The 16,970-nt window shown below is 37.8% G+C and overlaps 1 protein-coding gene across 11 annotated transcripts in view; it reads right to left on the bottom strand.

Moving 5' to 3' along the window:
- The window catches only part of PCDH9 (protocadherin 9), a 976,220-nt gene that overhangs the window by 605,122 nt on the left and 354,128 nt on the right, over positions 1–16,970 (bottom strand). For 6 of the 11 annotated variants that reach the window (XM_060288144.1, XM_060288145.1, XM_060288147.1 and 3 more), the window contains exon 3: positions 9,255–9,356. The exons of the other annotated variants lie outside the window; for them this stretch is intronic. In XM_060288144.1, the coding sequence (XP_060144127.1) occupies positions 9,255–9,356 (102 nt within the window). The remainder of the gene's footprint in view (positions 1–9,254; positions 9,357–16,970) is intronic. 11 annotated transcript variants of the gene reach the window in all.

The raw sequence follows: 16,970 nt of genomic DNA, 5'->3' as shown, positions 1-16,970 counted from the left end.
CCTGCACGAGTGGGAGGGAGCTGTGAAGGAGGAAAGGTTTCCACACACTAGAAAGGCCCTTTGCGGGCGGAGACTGCAGGTGGTGGAGGGGGGAAGCTTTGGAGCCACAGGGTAGAGCACAGCAACAGGGGTGCAGAGGGCAAAGCTGAGAGATTCCCTCACAGAGGATCGGTGCCGACCAGCACTCACCAGCCCGAGATGCTTGTCTGCTCACACACCAGGACAGGTGGGGGCTGGGAGCTGAGGCTCCGGCTTCAGTCGGACCCCAGGGAGAGGACTGGGGTTGGCTGTGTGAAGACAGCCTGAAGGGGGCTAGTGCAACATAGCTAGCCAGGACGGAGTCCAGGAAAAGGTTTGGAAGTACCAAAGAGCCAAGAGACTTTTTCTTGCCTCTTTGTTTCCTGGTGCATGAGGAGAGGGGATTAAGAGTGCTGCTTAAAGGAGCTCCAGAGATGGGTGCAAGTCGTGGTTATCAAAGTGGACCCCAAAAATGGGCATGAGACTCTAAGGCTGCAGCTGCAGCCACCAGGAAGCCTGTGTGCAAGCACAGGTCACTATCCACACCTCCCCTCCTGGGAGCCTGTGAAGCCCGCCACTGCCAGGGTCCTGTGATCCAGGGACAACTTGCCCAGAAGAACACACGGTGCTCCTCAGGCTGGTGTAACATCACATCAGCCTCTACCACCTCAGGCTTGCCCCGCACTCCATACCCCTCCCTCCCCCCAGCCTGAGTGAGCCAGAGCCCCTGAAGCAGCTTCTCCTTTCACCCTGTCCTGTCTGAGCAAAGAACAGACGCCCTCAGGTGACCTACCCACAGAGACAGGGCCAAATCTAAAGCTGAATCACAGGAGTTGTACAAAGAAAGAAGAGAAAGGAAAATCTCTCCCAGCAGCCTCAGGAGCAGCAGATTAAATCTCCACAGTCAACTTGATGTACCCTGCATCTGTGGAATACCTGACTAGACAATGAATCACCCCAAATTGAGGAAGTGGACTTTGGGAGCAAGGATATATATAATTTTTTTTTTCCCTTTTTCTCTTTCTGTGAGTGTGTACGTGTATGTGTCTGTGTGTGATTTTGTCTGTAGAGCTTTGCTTTTACCATTTGTCCTAAGGTTCTGTCTGGCCATTTTTTATGTTTTTTCTTTTTTTAGTATAGTTTTCAGTGCTTGTTATCATTGGTGGATTTGTTTTTTGGTTTGGTTGTTCTTTCTCTCTTTTTCTTTTTTTAATCACTTAATTTTTTTTAATAATTATTTTTTGTTTTCTATTTTAATAACTTTTATTTTATTTTATCTTTTCCTTTCTTTCTTCCTTTTTTTTCTCACTTTAATTCTGAGCCGTGTGGATGACAGGGTCTTGGGGCTCCAGTCAGGCATCAGGGCAGTGCTTCTGAGCTGGAAGAGCCAAGTTCAGGACATTGGTCCACAAGAGACATCTCAGCTCCACGTAATATCAAATGGCAAAAATCTCCCAGAGAGCCCCATCTCAATGCCAAGATGCAGCTCCACTCAACAACCAGCAAGCTACAGTGCTGGACACCCTATGCCAAACAACTAGCAAGAGAGAAACACAATCCCACTCATTAAGAGAGAGGCAGCCTAAAATCATAATAAGGTCACAGACACCACAAAACACCACCAGAAATGGACCTGCCCATGAGAAAGACAAGATCCAGCCTCATCAACAAAAACTCAGGAACTCGTCCCCTCTACCAGGAAGCCTACACCACCCACTGAACCAACCTTAGCCACTGGGGACAGACACCAAAAACAATAGGAACTACGAACCTGCAGCCTGTGAAAAGGAGACCCAAAACACAGCAAGTTAAGCAAAATGACAAGATAAAGAAACACACAGCAGATGAAGGACCAAGGCAAAAATGCACTAGACCTAACAAATGGAGAGGAAACAGGCAGTCTACCTGAAGAAGAATTCAGAATAATGATAGTAAAGATGACCCAAAATCTTGGAAATAGAATAGACAAAATGCAAGAAACGTTTAACAAGGACCTAGAAGAACTAAAGAGCAATCATGAACAACACAATAAATGAAATTAAAAATTCTCTATAAGGGGTCAATCTCAGAATAATTGAGGCAGAATAACAGATAAGTGACCTGGAATATTAAATAATGGAAATAACTACTTCAGAGCAGTATAAAGAAAAAAGAATGAAAAGAATTGAGGACTGTCTCAGAGATTTCTGGGACAATATTAAATCCACCAACATTCGAATTATAGGGGTCCCAGAAGAAGAAGAGAAAAAGAAAGGGACTGAGAAAATATTTGAAGAGATTATAGTTGAAAACTTCCCTAACATTGGAAAGGAAATAGTTAATCAACTCTAGGAAGCACAGAGAGTCCAATAGAGGACAAAACCAAGGAGAAACATGCAAAGACACATATTAATCAAACTATCAAAAATTAAATACAAAGAAAAAGTATGAAAAGCATCAAGGGAAAAATAACATACAATTGAACCCCCATAAGGTTAACAGCTGATCTTTCAGCAGAAACAGCAATCCAGAAGGGAGTGGCAGGACATACTTAAACTGATGAAAGGGGAAAACCTACAACCAAGATTACTCTATCCAGCAAGGATCTCATTCAGATTTGATGGAGAAATTAAAACCTTTACAGACAAGCAAAAGCTAAGAATTCAGCACAACCAAACCAGCTTTACAACAAATGCTAAAGGAACTTCTCTAGGTAGGAAACACACGAGAAGGAAAAGACCTACAATACAAACCCAAAATAATTAAGAAAATGATAATAGGAACATGCATATTAATAATTACCTTAAATGTAAATGGATTAAATGCTCCAACCAAAAGACATAGACTGGCTGAATGGATAGAAAAACAAGACCTGCCTATATGCTGTCTACAAGAGATCCACTTCAGTCCTAGGGACACATACAGACAGAAAGTGAGGGGATGGAAAAAGATATTCTATGCAAATGGAAATCAAAAGAAAGCTGGAGTATCAATTCTCATATCAGATAAAATAGTGTTTAAAACAAAGACTATTACAAGAGACAAAAAGGATACTACATAATGATCAAAGGATCAATCCAAGAAGAAGATATAACACTTGTAAATATTTATGCACCCAACATAGGAACACCACAATATATAAGGCAAATACTAACAGTCATAAAAGGGGAAATCAACAGTAACACAATCATAGTGGGGGACTTTAACACCCCACTTTCACCAATGGACAGATCATCCAAAATGAAAATAAAAAAGTAAACAAGCTTTAAATGATACATTAAACAAGATGGACTTAATTGATATTTATAGGACATTCCACCCAAAAACAACAGAATACACTTTCTTCTCAAGTACTTATGGAACATTCTTCAGGATAGATCATCTCTTGGGTCACAAGTCAAGCCTTGGTAAATTTAAGAAAATTGAAATCATATTAAGTATCTTTTCTGACCAAATGCTATAAGACTAGATATCAATTACAGGAAAAAATCTCTAAAAAATACAAACACATGGAGGCTAAACAATACACTACATGATAACCAAGAGATAACTGAAAGAATCTAAGAGGAAATAAAAAAAATACCTAGGAACAAATGACAATGAAAACACAAAGACACAAAACCTATAGGGTGCAGCAAAACCAGTTCTAAGAGAGAAGTTTTTAGCAATACAATCCTACCTTAAGGAATAAGAAACATCTCAAATAAACAACTTAACCTTACACCTAAAGCAATTAGAGAAAGAAGAACAAAAAACCCCAAGTTTAGCAGAAGGAAAGAAATCATAAGATCAGATCAGAAATAAATGAAAAAGAAATGACGGAAAAAATAGCAAAGATCAATAAAACTAAAAGCTGGTTCTTTGAGAAGATAAATAAAATTGATAAACCATTAGCCAGACTCATCAAGAAAAAGAGGGAGAAGACTCAAATCAATAGAATTAGAAACAAGAAAGGAGAAGTAACAACTGACACTGCAGAAATACAAAGGATCATGAGAGATTACTACAAGCAACTATATGCCAATAAAATGGACAACCTGGAAGAAATGGACAAATTCTTAGAAATGCACAACTTTCTCAGACTGAACCAGGAAGAAATAGATAATATGAACAGACTGATCACAAGCACTGAAATTGAAACTGTGATTAAATATCTTCCAACAAACAAAAGACCAGGACCAGATGACTTCACAGTCATCTGTGAAGTCATCTGTGAATTCAGTCATCTGAATTCGATCAAACATTTAGAGAAGAGCTAATACCTATCCTTCTCAAACTCTTCCAAAATATAGCAGAGAGGGGAACACTCCCAAACTCATTCTATGAGGCTAACATCACCCTGATACCAAAACCAGACAAACATATCACAAAAAAGGAAAACTACAGACCAATGTCACTGATGAACATAGATGCAAAAATCCTCAAGAAAATACTAGCAAACAGAATCCAACAGCACATTAACAGGATCATACACCATGATCAAGTGGAGTTTATCCCAGGAATGCAAGGATTTTCAGTACATGCAAATCAATCAATGTGATACACCATATTAACAAAATGAAGGAGAAAAACCATATGATCATCTCAATATATGCAGAGAAAGCTTTCGACAAAATTCAACACCCATTTATGATAAAAACCCTCCAGAAAGGAGGCATAGAGGGAACTTACCTCAACATAATAAAGGCCATATATGACAAACCCACAGCCAGCATCGTCCTCAATGCTGAAAAACTGAAACCATTTCCACTAAGATCAGGAACAAGACAAGGATGTCCCTCTCACCACTATAGTTTTGGAAGTTTTAGCCACAGCAATCAGAAAGAAAAAGAAATAAAAGGAAACCAAATCGGAAAAGAAGAAGTAAAGTTGTCACTGTTTGCAGATGACATGATACTATACATAGAGAATCCTAAAGATGCTACCAGAAAACTACAGAGCTAATCAATGCATTTGGTAAAGTAACAGGATATGAAATCAACAGAAGTCTCTTGTATTCTTATACACTAATGATGAAAAGTCTGAAAGTGAAATTAAGAAGACACTCCCATTTACCATTGCAACAAAAAGAATTAAATACCTAGAAATAAACCTACCTAAGGAGACAAAAGACCAATAAGCAGAAAATTATAAGACACTGATGAAAGAAATTAAAGCTGATACAAATAGATGGAGAGATATACCATGTTCTTGGATTGGAAGAATGAACATTGTGAAAATTACTATACTACCCAAAGCAATGTACACATTCAATGCAATCCCTATCAAACTAACACTGGCATTTTTTACAGAGCTAGAACAAAAAATTTCACAATTTGTTTGGAAGCACAAATGACCCCGAATATCCAAAGCAATCTTGAGAAGGAAAAACGGAGCTGTAGGAATCAGGCTTCCTGACTTCAGACTATACTACAAATATACAGTAATCAAGACTGTATGGTTCTGGCACAAAAACAGAAAGTTAGATCAATGGAAGATGATAGAAAGCCCAGAGATAAACCCATGCACCTATGGTCACCTTATCTTTGATAAAGGAGGCAAGAATATACAATGGAGAAAAGACAGCCACTTCAATAAGTGGTGCTGGGAAACCTGGACAGCTACATTTAAAAGAATGAAATTAGAACACTCCCTAACACCATACACAAAAATAACCTCAAAATGGTTTAAAGACCTCAATGTAAGGCCATACACTATGAAATTCTTAGAGGAAATCATAGGCAGAACATTCTATGACATGAATCACAGCAAGATCCTTTTTGACCCATCTCTTAGAGAAATGGAAATAAAAACAAAAATAAAAAAATGGGACCTAATGAAACTTCAAAGCTTTTACACAGCAAAGGAAACCATAAATAAGATGAAAAGACAACTCTCAGATTGGGAGAAAATATTTGCAGATGAAGCAAGTGACAAAGGATTAATCTCCAAAATTTACAAGCAGCTCATGCAGCTCAAAATAAAAACAAAAAAAACAAAAAAAACAACCCAATCTAAAAATGGGCAGAAGATCTAAATAGACACTTCTCCAGAGAAGATATACAGATTGCCAACAAACACATGAAAGGATGCTCAACATCACTAATCATTAGAGAAATGCACATCAAAACTACCATGTGATATCATCTCACTCCGGTCTGAATGGCCATCATCAAAAAATCTACAAACAATAAATGTTGGAGAGGGTGTGGAGAAAGTTTACACTCTTGCACTGTTGGTGAGGATGTAAACTGATACAGCCACTATGGAGAACAGTATGGAGGTTCCTTAAAAAACTAAAAATAGAACTACCATACGACCCAGCAATCTCACTCCTGGGCATATATCCTGAGAAAACTATAATTCAAAAAGAGTCATGTACCCCAATGTTCATTGCAGTTCTATTTGCAATAGCCAGGACATAGAAGCAACCTAAGTGTCCAGTGACAGATGAATGGATAAAGAAGTTGTGGCACATATATTCAATGGAATATTACTCAGCCATAACAGGAAATGAAATTGAATTATTTGTAGTGTTGTGGATGGACCTAGAGTCTTTCATACATTGTGAAGTAAGTCAGAAAGAGAAAAACAAATACTGTATGCTAACACATATATATATATAGAATCTAAAAAAAAAAAAAAAGGTCATGAAGAACCTAGGGGCAAGATTGGAGTAAAGACGCAGACCTACTAGAGAATGGACTTGAGGACAAGGGGAGGGGGAAAGGTAAACTGGGACAAAGTGAGAGAGTGGTAGCGTATATATGGACATATAAACACTCCCAAATGTAAAATAGACAGCTAGTGGGAAGCAGTCACATAGCACAGGGAGATCAGCTCGGTGCTTTGTGACCAGCTAGAAGGGTTGAATGTGGAGGGTGAGAGGGAGGGAGATGCAAGAGGGAAGAGATATGGGTATATATGTATAACTGATTCACTTTGTTATAAAGCAGAAATTAACACACCATATTAAAGCAATTATACTCCAATAAAAACGTTTAAAAAATCAGAGATAGTCGTTCTGCATTTAAAAAAAATGTGTACTTAAGAAATTAGGCATATTATTATCAAAAGCAATGCACACATAAGGAGCTTGAAACATATCTGGCACAGAGGACATGCTACAAAAGTGTCCATTTTCTAAATCATTATATTTTATGGTATCATAGACCACTAGAGAGATATAGGACCTAAGAGATAACTTACTTTGAAACCACTCAGACTACAATTGGCCTGGAGTATATATGATGGTTAAATGAAAATTCGTGAGATAAAAGTTTTATGAAGTATTTTCTTTCTTTCCTTTGTTTATGAACATAGCACAGCAGATTTACTTTCACTATTCTTTGATGATTGGAGTCATAATATAAATTGACATTGTAACACTTAGTATCATTTTTTCTTGTCAATATTCCCTAGAACTTTAGTCTAATAAACTCTGTACACACTGTGTTCCTATGCTTTGAGACTTATAAAATATCTAGGGAAGAAAAATATCTGGTTCATAGAAAATTATTTTAATTACAGCTCATTTAAATTCCTTAGAAAAAATAAGAAAATCTTCAGTTAACAATTTTCATATTCTACCCTCTTGGGTAATTCAAGAGGTCTCTGGGGAGGAGTATGGATTGTTTACTCAAAAGATACAGACATGAAAATGTTATATAAATGAGTATAATTCTTAGGAATTTGAAATCAACTTGGATTCCAATGGTTTTCAGGTAATTCTGGATGGGCTTTTTAAAGGTTTACATGAGTGTTTATGAATGAAACATTTATTTCTGCCATAGAATAAGGGTTGCATTATTATTGAATGGAATAAGGGTGAGTAATGGCACACACTCCTGTGTTCTAGACACTTGACACATACATAGTGATGATGAACAAAGGGTTAAAAATTACAGTTCTTCTCTCAACTGTCAAGTGATTAAGATTTTGGAGAAAGAAAGATAAAGAAAATAAAAGCAAAGCAGGAAGAAGACTATAGAAGGATGTTTCTAAATAGCTCTACACAAAGAAAAAGAAAAATAAGAAGAAAATACATGGAGGAAAAATTAGGGGATAAGCTGCCTCAAATGTCACTTTATCCTTTTTCCACCTCAGTTAATGGTATGTCCAAAAAAAGAAGTTGCCTACTCAATCAAACTTCTATTAATCAAAGTAGTTTCTCTGACCTACATTACACCTGGAACTTTGAAAAGGATAGATTCCTTTAGTTGGCAAAAACACTTTACTGTTAATAATAATTAATAATTATTAATAATAATCAAAACATTTTCAGTACCTTTAAGGAAATGGGGGGGAACCTAGCTTCAATGAGAAAATAGAGAAAATGGAAAACACATGAGCACACCAGCACACACACATACATATATACCCATATACATATTCTATCTATCCATCATCTTTTTACAATCTATGTTGTGACAGTGGACAATAGGTGAGACAAATATGTGTGTATTAATACTAGAGTCAATTATTGAAACACAATTCATTAACAATATGGATCTTTTACTGCACAATGTGAACATACTTAGCATTATTAAACTCTACACTTAAAATGATTAAAATAGTAAATTTCATGTTATGTGTTTTAAATCACAATTTCTTTTTAAATGAAAAATAACATATTCCTACATCCAGCCATATTAGAATAATTGGTACTGGAATAGCTCTCCCTCCAAAAAAAAAAAATAAATAAAAAATATGGATCTTATACAGTGGATGAACCCATTAAGAAAAAAGGAAAATGATGATTTTTATTTTAAATTAAAACATACAGGACACTAAAGGATCAAGCTGAGAAAAAGTAGTAAAAAATAAAAGATTAATGAAAACTCCAATTTAACCTGTTATTAAGCAGCATTGTGTTCTTTGTCTTCCTTGAGTATAGCGGATGAAGCAAATCAATCTTTCAACAAATTGATGTGGGCATTTTTAGCTCAACTAATAAAAATGAATTAAGAACATTTAAAAATAAAGTTGCTCATTGCTTTCTCCAAAAAATTGGTAAAAATCAACACTTTGCATTCAATGACAAGAACACTATATTTCATATTTCGACCATTACTAAAAAAGGAAAAAAAAGATTGCTTCCTTTTTGTTCTAATATCGTTTATTTAAAGTTGTTTTAAAAAAGGTACTAGTGTAAAAATACAACCATAAAAGGGGTCATCAAAGAAAATATTTATAATAGTTAACTTAGAGTATTTAAAACCACTAGGAAAATGCAAATTGCTCAGTACCAACATGGTCTCTATAGAGTTATGGCATACCTCGTAATGGCTTTCTTCATTCTCCTGAATGTGGAAACCCACAGAGCTGGGACATTTCTGAGGAGTGACAGGAATATTGTCACTTTTGCTGTGTGAGTTACACTGAAAGAGATTACCAAATAATTGTGATAAACTACTACACATTAAGAATGTCTATTGAGAGACATGGTTATTTGCTAAGCAACTAATAAAGGAGGTCCCTGTGAACTAACAGGGGTCTCCCTCAGGTACATGTATTCATATTGAGCCTTTACCAAAAAAATTAAAAAATGGTATATAGTATAAAAAATAATAATAGATATTATTATTATCCCCAGTTACAGATGAGGAAAACGAGGCATAAAAATATATTTTTCCCAAAGTTGGGCTATTACCCAGCTCTCTGGGACCATGCCCCATACCTTATCTACCATATGCATGCCCCTTATAAATGACACATTTTAAGTAGATAAAACTGAAAAATTAAAAGTTTAAGGTCTTAAAATATTACTTCACTTTTTTCTGTACCAAATACAAAATATTTTTAAATACAGGTTAACTAAAATAATTCACCTAGAAATGGATGTGAACTGTAAAACATAAGATATTAAATTATGGCTTGGCCTTTCTCCATGAAAATATTAAAATGATTGTTTTCCATATTCCTCACAAGAGTTGTTTTATGTGAAAACAAGATATTATTCACTTTCTTTCATCCTTGCTTCCTTCTTTCCTAAATCTCTTATTAGATTCAAGGCTGCTTGGTCATTTATTAAATATCACATTGGGGTGTCTCAGGTTTCTACTTTAATAAAAGATATTGTAGTGCCTCCCAAAGGGGTTCAGCATTGGTATATAACCTTTCCTCTCTTATAAGACCACAGAGTCTGCACAAGTTTTTATGATGTAAGAAGGGAAGATAATATTTTTCAAACTAGAATTCCACATTTTTGGTGCACAAATGAAATTTTACTTTCCCCATACCAGAGAACAATCTGTTAGAAAATTACTATTAAATACATTTTAAAAAGCAAGTGAGGGGCTTCCCTGGTGACGCAGTGGTTGGGAGTCCACCTGCCGATGCACGGGACGCGGGTTCGTGCCCCGGTCCAGGGGGGATCCCACATGCCGCGGAGCGGCTGGGCCCATGAGCCATGGCCACTGAGCCTGCGTGTCTGGAACCTGTGCTCCGCAACGGAAGGGGCCACAACAGTGAGAGGCCCGCGTACCGCAAAAATAAATAAATAAATAAAAATTAAAAAGCAAGTGAGTTTTAGAGTTTGGCATAATTGAGGTCAGTATATTTTCATCTCAAAACCACCATTTTATATATTTATGTGTATTTTAAAATAGTCACATTACATTTTTTAAAACTTTTTTTAATTTTAAACAGAAAAATGGAAAATATTCTAAAAATAATTTCAGAATACCTTTCATTACATTCCAACAATGTCAATTTTTAATTATCTCATTTATTTTTCTTTGTTTGTTTAAAAGCCATAGCAATATGGCAGACTAGGAAAGCATGACTCTGAAACTCAAACCCATATTAGAAACCTTTCAGCATCAAAAAAAAATATATGCCTGTCCTCTCTACAAACAATATTATTTCAAGCCTGTTCAAAACCTGCCTCTTCTAGGAACTCTTCGTGGGTAATGAAATAAATGATTGCATTTAGCCTCTGTTTGCAACCTGAGTGACTTAGATGTAGTTTGTAAAATGCTGCTCTGCCAGTATTAATTCTTGGAATGTGCCTGAGTTTGTCTGAACAACTTCGCTGTTAATTATGAAGGCATATCTTTGATATCTCTCCACAGCAGCTTCCTTAGCTTTCAAAAAAAAAAAAAGTTTAGGCCTTAAAACAGTTATTTTCATCTGTGACATTTTAGTCTCTCAATTCCTATCCCTAGCTTCTCCTCATATCTATTCATGCTGATTAATCTTTTTAAAACATCTCATGTATGATGCAGTTTTTCTCCCTAGAAACTTTTCATCAATTCCTGTGGTCCAGCAGTGGCTCTCATTCTGCCTGTGTATTAGAATCACCCAGGGAGCTTTAAAAAGTGTCAATGACTGAGCCCTACCTCACACCAGATAAATTAGGGCTCAGGCAAAAATACTTTTGAAATATCCAGCTAATTCTAATGTGAAACCAGAGTTTAGAATCCCTGGATTAGGGTTTTCATTTCTTTTCTGGCCTCAGGATACTATAAGGAATTTTGGCCTCACTCCCCTTTCAATCTGATCTCTTGCTCCTTAGCATTTGTTCATCCTTTTCCTTATTTAATCTTCTGTGTATTAGGTGATACTGGTGATTTTTTTTTCATGGATATATCATAATACATCTGAAACTGAAAAAAATCCTTTATTTGCATAATACTTTATACTTTTACATATAAGATTTTGTGTATCATCCACAAGAAATCTCTGCAGAGAGAGGTAGAAAACATAATCTTACCTTAACAGATGGGGAAGGCAGAGGTTCAGATATATTCAAAACCCTCTGTGCAAAGATTTGCCCAGTAAAATCACTCCTAAGTGACAAGACTTGGGCTATTGCTACTCTGCCGTAACTCCCTTAAGGGAGTCATTCATTTGCTTATTCATTCACATATTCTATTCTGTTTGTTCATTTGTTTGATTGTCAGATATTTGCTGAGTGCAGGTTATGTATCAGGATTTTAGTGTCTCACAAAGGTATGGCATTTCATATCTGCGATAGTCTCACACTAGCAGTGAAGCCATAATTGGAAACACAAAAACCACTGTGATATACATAAGTTGCTAAGGGACAGAAGAGAGAACTGTGAGATTCCTGTGAGCAGACTCTTGAAAGATGGGCCAATGAGGCAATCATGGCAAGCACAGTAGTCAGGAGAGAACAGACATCATATGCAAAGTCCAGAAGACATGAATTCTCAGGACTTGCCTATGAGCTGCAAGTAGTTCAATAGTGCTTTAACCATGGATCATGTGAGATATGCTATGAGGATAGGGACAGAGGTTATTAGTGAATGGAATTTAATGGTTAGACCCAATGATGAGAAGTTATAGTACTGGACTTAATATAAGAGAGGACAACCAAATAATGGAATGGCACTTTATATACAGTGGGTGTCAAAGGTGAGCTTTTATCATCATTCCTTCTTTAGCTCCCTAAGGTAGTGAATAAGCAAAATGAATGCATTTGCAATATAACTCACACTAGGGTAAGTTCCTCTATCTAAACAAGATTTCACCCCTATGCCTCTCCAATGTCTAATTCTGGAGCAGCCTCTGTCTATAGAACAGTGAATGGCATCCAAGGAAAAGTTTAATCCACTGTTATTTCATCACTTTTTAATTTTTTTTAGTGTTATGAGGTAAATAACCTCTGGGGATTACAAATCTATGAATCAGAGCAAAAAAGAAAGAAAAAATAACACTATAAACAGTATTTTGATATCTGACATTATTAATAGCCCAAACTTTAAGGAAACAAATTCTTAAGGGAAAAACAATTTAATTACTATGAATTCTTCCCAACAAGTTTCTATTTCAGAGGGAGTTGCAGCTGAAAATAGAAAGAAGCTTTATTGTAAAAGTCTTGAGATTTCACCCACTAAATATACACTAATATGTATAAAATAGATAACAAGTATCCGCTGTATAAAAAAGTAAATAAAATAAAATTCAAAAAAAAAATTTCCATTTTCCAAATTTGATATGAATAACTATATAATGAATTATGGCTAAGATGGATTTGCTAAAACAGATTTAATATTGCATGATTCATATGTAAATCAAACTTAAGAGATCTAGAGCACACTAACAACAATCATATTCAATGGTGATCACTGTAAATACATTTATTTTATACTTTAAAGTCTATCTGATATTTTCCATTTAATAGTCTCATTTTATTATGTGTATAATGCTCCTCTCCCTTAAACACTTGTCATAGTTCCTGGGGAATTGTCATTCACTAGCTACAGAAATACCTACACAAATTTGGCTCATAATCAGGAATATTAGCTCTTTCATTTTTGACACAAATTCCTAATAAAGTACTTCATAAACAAAATATCAAGAGAAAAACAACAGCAGTAGCAAAAGCAATAAAAGTTTTACGGGGGGACGAGGGGAAGATGGCAGAAGAGTAAGACGCGGAGACCACCTTCCTCCCCACAGATACACCAGAAATATATCTACACGTGGAACAACTCCTACAGAACACCTACTGAACCCTGGCAGAAGACCTCAGACCTTCCAAAAGGCAAGAAACTCCCCATGTACCTGGGTAGGGCAAAAGAAAAAAGGAAAGACAGAGACAAAAGAATAAGGACGGGGCCTGCACCAGTGTGAGGGAGCCATGAAGGAGGAAAGGTTTCCACACACTAGGAAGCCCCTTTGCGGGCGGAGACTGTGGGTGGCGGAGAGGGGAAGCTTTGGAGCCGTGGAGGAGAGCACAGCAACAGGGGTGCGGAAGGCAAAGCGGGGAGATTGCCGCACAGAGGATCGGTGCTGACCGGCACTCGCCAGCCCGAGAGGCTTGTCAGCTCACCCGCCGGGGTGGGTGGGGCTGCGAGCTGAGGCTCGGGCTTCCGTCAGAGCACAGGGAGAGGACTGGCGGCGTGAACACAGCCTGAAGGGGTTAGTGCACCACGCCTAGCCGGGAGGGAGTCCAGGAAAATGTCTGGAGCTGCTGAAGAGGCAAGAGACTTTTTTCTTCCCTCTTTGTTTCCTGGTGCACGAGGAGAGGGGATTAAGAGTGCTGCTTAAAGGAGCTCCAGAGAAGGGCGTGAGCCTCGGCTAAAAGCTTGGACCCCAGAGACGGCAAGAGACGCTAAGGCTGCTGCTGCCGCCACCAAGAAGCCTGTGTGTGAGCACATGTCACTATCCACACCTCCCTTCCAGTGAGCCTGTGCAGCCCGCCACTGCCAGGGTCCTGGGATCCAGGGACAACTTCCCTGGGAGAACACACGGTGAGCCTCAGGATAGTGCAACATCACGCCGGCCTCTGCCGCTGCAGGCTCGCCCCGCACTCCATGCCCTTCCCTTCCCCAGGCGTGAGTGAGCCAGAGTCCCCGAAGCAGCTGCTCCTTTAACTCCGTCCTGTCTGAGCGAAAAACAGACGCCCTCCGGGGACCTACACGCAGAGGCGGGGCCAAATCCAAAGCTGAGCCCCTGGGAGCTGTGAGAACAAAGAGAAAGGGAAATCTCTCCCAGCAGCCTCAGAAGCAGCGGATTAAAGCTCCACAATCAACTTGATGTACCCTGCATCTGTGAAATATATGAATAGACAATGAATCATCCCAAATTGAGGATTCTGAGCCGCGTGGATGAAAGGCTCTTGGTGCTGCAGCCAGGAGTCAGTGCTGTGCCTCTGAGGTGGGAGAGCCAACTTCAGGACACTGGTCAACAAGAGACCTCCCAGCTCCACATAATATCAAATGGTGAAAATCTCCCAGAGATCTCCATCTCAACACCAGCACCCAGCTTCACTCAACGACCAGCAAGCTACAGTGCTGGACACCCTATGCCAAACAACTAGCAGAACAGGAACACAACACCACCCCTTAGCAGAGAGGCTGCGTAAAATCATAATAAGTCCACAGCCACCCCAAAATACACCACCAGATGTGGACCTGCCCAGCAGAAAGACAAGATCCAGCCTCATCCACCATAATACAGGCACTGGTCCCCTCCACCAGGAAGCCTACACAACCCACTGAACCAACCTTAGCCACTTCGGACAGACACTAAAAACAACGGGAACTATGAACCTGCAGCCTGCAAAAAGGAGACCCCAAACTCAGTAAGATAAGAAAAATGAGAAGACAGAAAAACACACAGCAGATGAAGGAGCAAGACAGAAACCCACCAGACCTAACAAATGAAGAGGAAATAGGCAGTCTACCTGAAAAAGATTTCAGAATAATGATAGTAAAGATGATCCAAAATCTTGGAAATAGAATAGACAAAATGCAAGAAACATTTAACAAGGACCTAGAAGAACTATAAATGAAACAAACAATGATGAACAACACAATAAATGAAATGAAAAATACTCTAGATGGGATCAATAGCAGAATAACTGAGGCAGAAGAACGGATAAGTGATCTGGAAGATAAAATAGTGGAAGTAACTACTGCAGAGTAGTATAAAGAAAAAAGAATGAAAAGAACTGAGGACAGTCTCAGAGACCTCTGGGACAACATTAACTGCATCAACATTCGAATTATAGGGGTTCCAGAAGAAGAAGAGAAAAAGAAAGGGACTGAGAAAATATTTGAAGAGATTATAGTTGAAAACTTCCTTAATATGGGAAAGGAAATAGTTAATCAAGTCCAGGAAACACAGACAGTCCCATACAGGATAAATCCAAGGAGAAATATGGCAAGACACATATTAATCAAAATGTCAAAAATTAAATACAAAGAAAGCATATTAAAAGCAGCAAGGGAAAAACAACAAATAACACACAAGGGAATCCCCATAAGGTTAACAGCTGATCTTTCAGCAGAAACTCTGCAAGCCAGAAGGCAGTGGCAGGACATATTTAAGGTGATGAAGGAGAAAAACCTGCAACCAAGATTACTCTACCCAGCAAGGATCTCATTCAGATTTGATGGAGAAATTAAAATCTTTACAGACAAGCAAAAGCTGAGAGAGTTCAGCACCACCAAACCAGCTTTACAAGAAATGCTAAAGGAACTTCTCTAGGCAAGAAACACAAGAGAAGGAAAAGACCCACAATAAGAACATGAAACAATTTAGAAAATGGGAATAGGAACATACATATAGATAATTACCTTAAATGTGAATGGACTAAATGCTCACACCAAAAAACACAGATTGGCTGAATGGATACAAAAACCAAGACCCATATATATGCTGTCTACAAGAGACCCACTTCAGACGTAGAGACACGTACAAACTGAAAGTAAGGGGATGGAAAAAGATATTCCATGCAAATGGAGACCAAAAGAAAGCTGGAATAGCAATTCTCATATCAGACAAAATAGACTTTAACATAAAGACTATTAGAAGAGACAAAGAAGGACACTACATAGTGATCAAGGGATCAATCCAAGAAGAAGATATAACAATTGTAAATATTTATGCACCCAACATAGGAGCACCTAAATACATAAGGCAAATACTAGCAGCCATAAAAGGGGAAATCAACAGTAACACATTCATAGTAGGGGACTTTAACACCCCACTTTCAACAATGGGTAGATCATCCAAAATGAAAATAAATAAGGAAACACAAGCTTTAAATGATACATTAAACAAGATGGACTTAATTGATATTTATAGGACATTCCATCCAAAACCAACAGAATACACATTTTTCTCAAGTGCTCATGGAACATTCTCCAGGATAGATCATATCTTGGGTCACAAATCAAGCCTTGGTAAATTTAACAAAATGGAAATTTTATCAAGTATCTTTTCCGACCACAATGCTATGAGACTAGATATCAATTACAGGAAAAGATCTGTAAAAAATGCAGACATATGGAGGCTAAACAGTACACTACTTAATAACGAAGTGGTCACTGAAGAAATCAAAGAGGAAATTAAAAAAATACCTTGAAATAAATGACAATGGAGACACGATGACCCAAAACCTGTGGGATGCACCAAAAGCAGTTCTAAGAGGGAAGTTTATAGCAATACAATCCCACCTTAAGAAACAGGAAACATCTCAAATAAACAACCTAACATTGCACCGAAAGCAATTAGAG

The sequence above is a fragment of the Globicephala melas genome, chromosome 18 (genome assembly GCF_963455315.2).
Source record: "Globicephala melas chromosome 18, mGloMel1.2, whole genome shotgun sequence".
Lineage (NCBI taxonomy): Eukaryota > Metazoa > Chordata > Mammalia > Artiodactyla > Delphinidae > Globicephala > Globicephala melas.
This window is presented reverse-complemented; position numbering and strand designations above follow the sequence as displayed.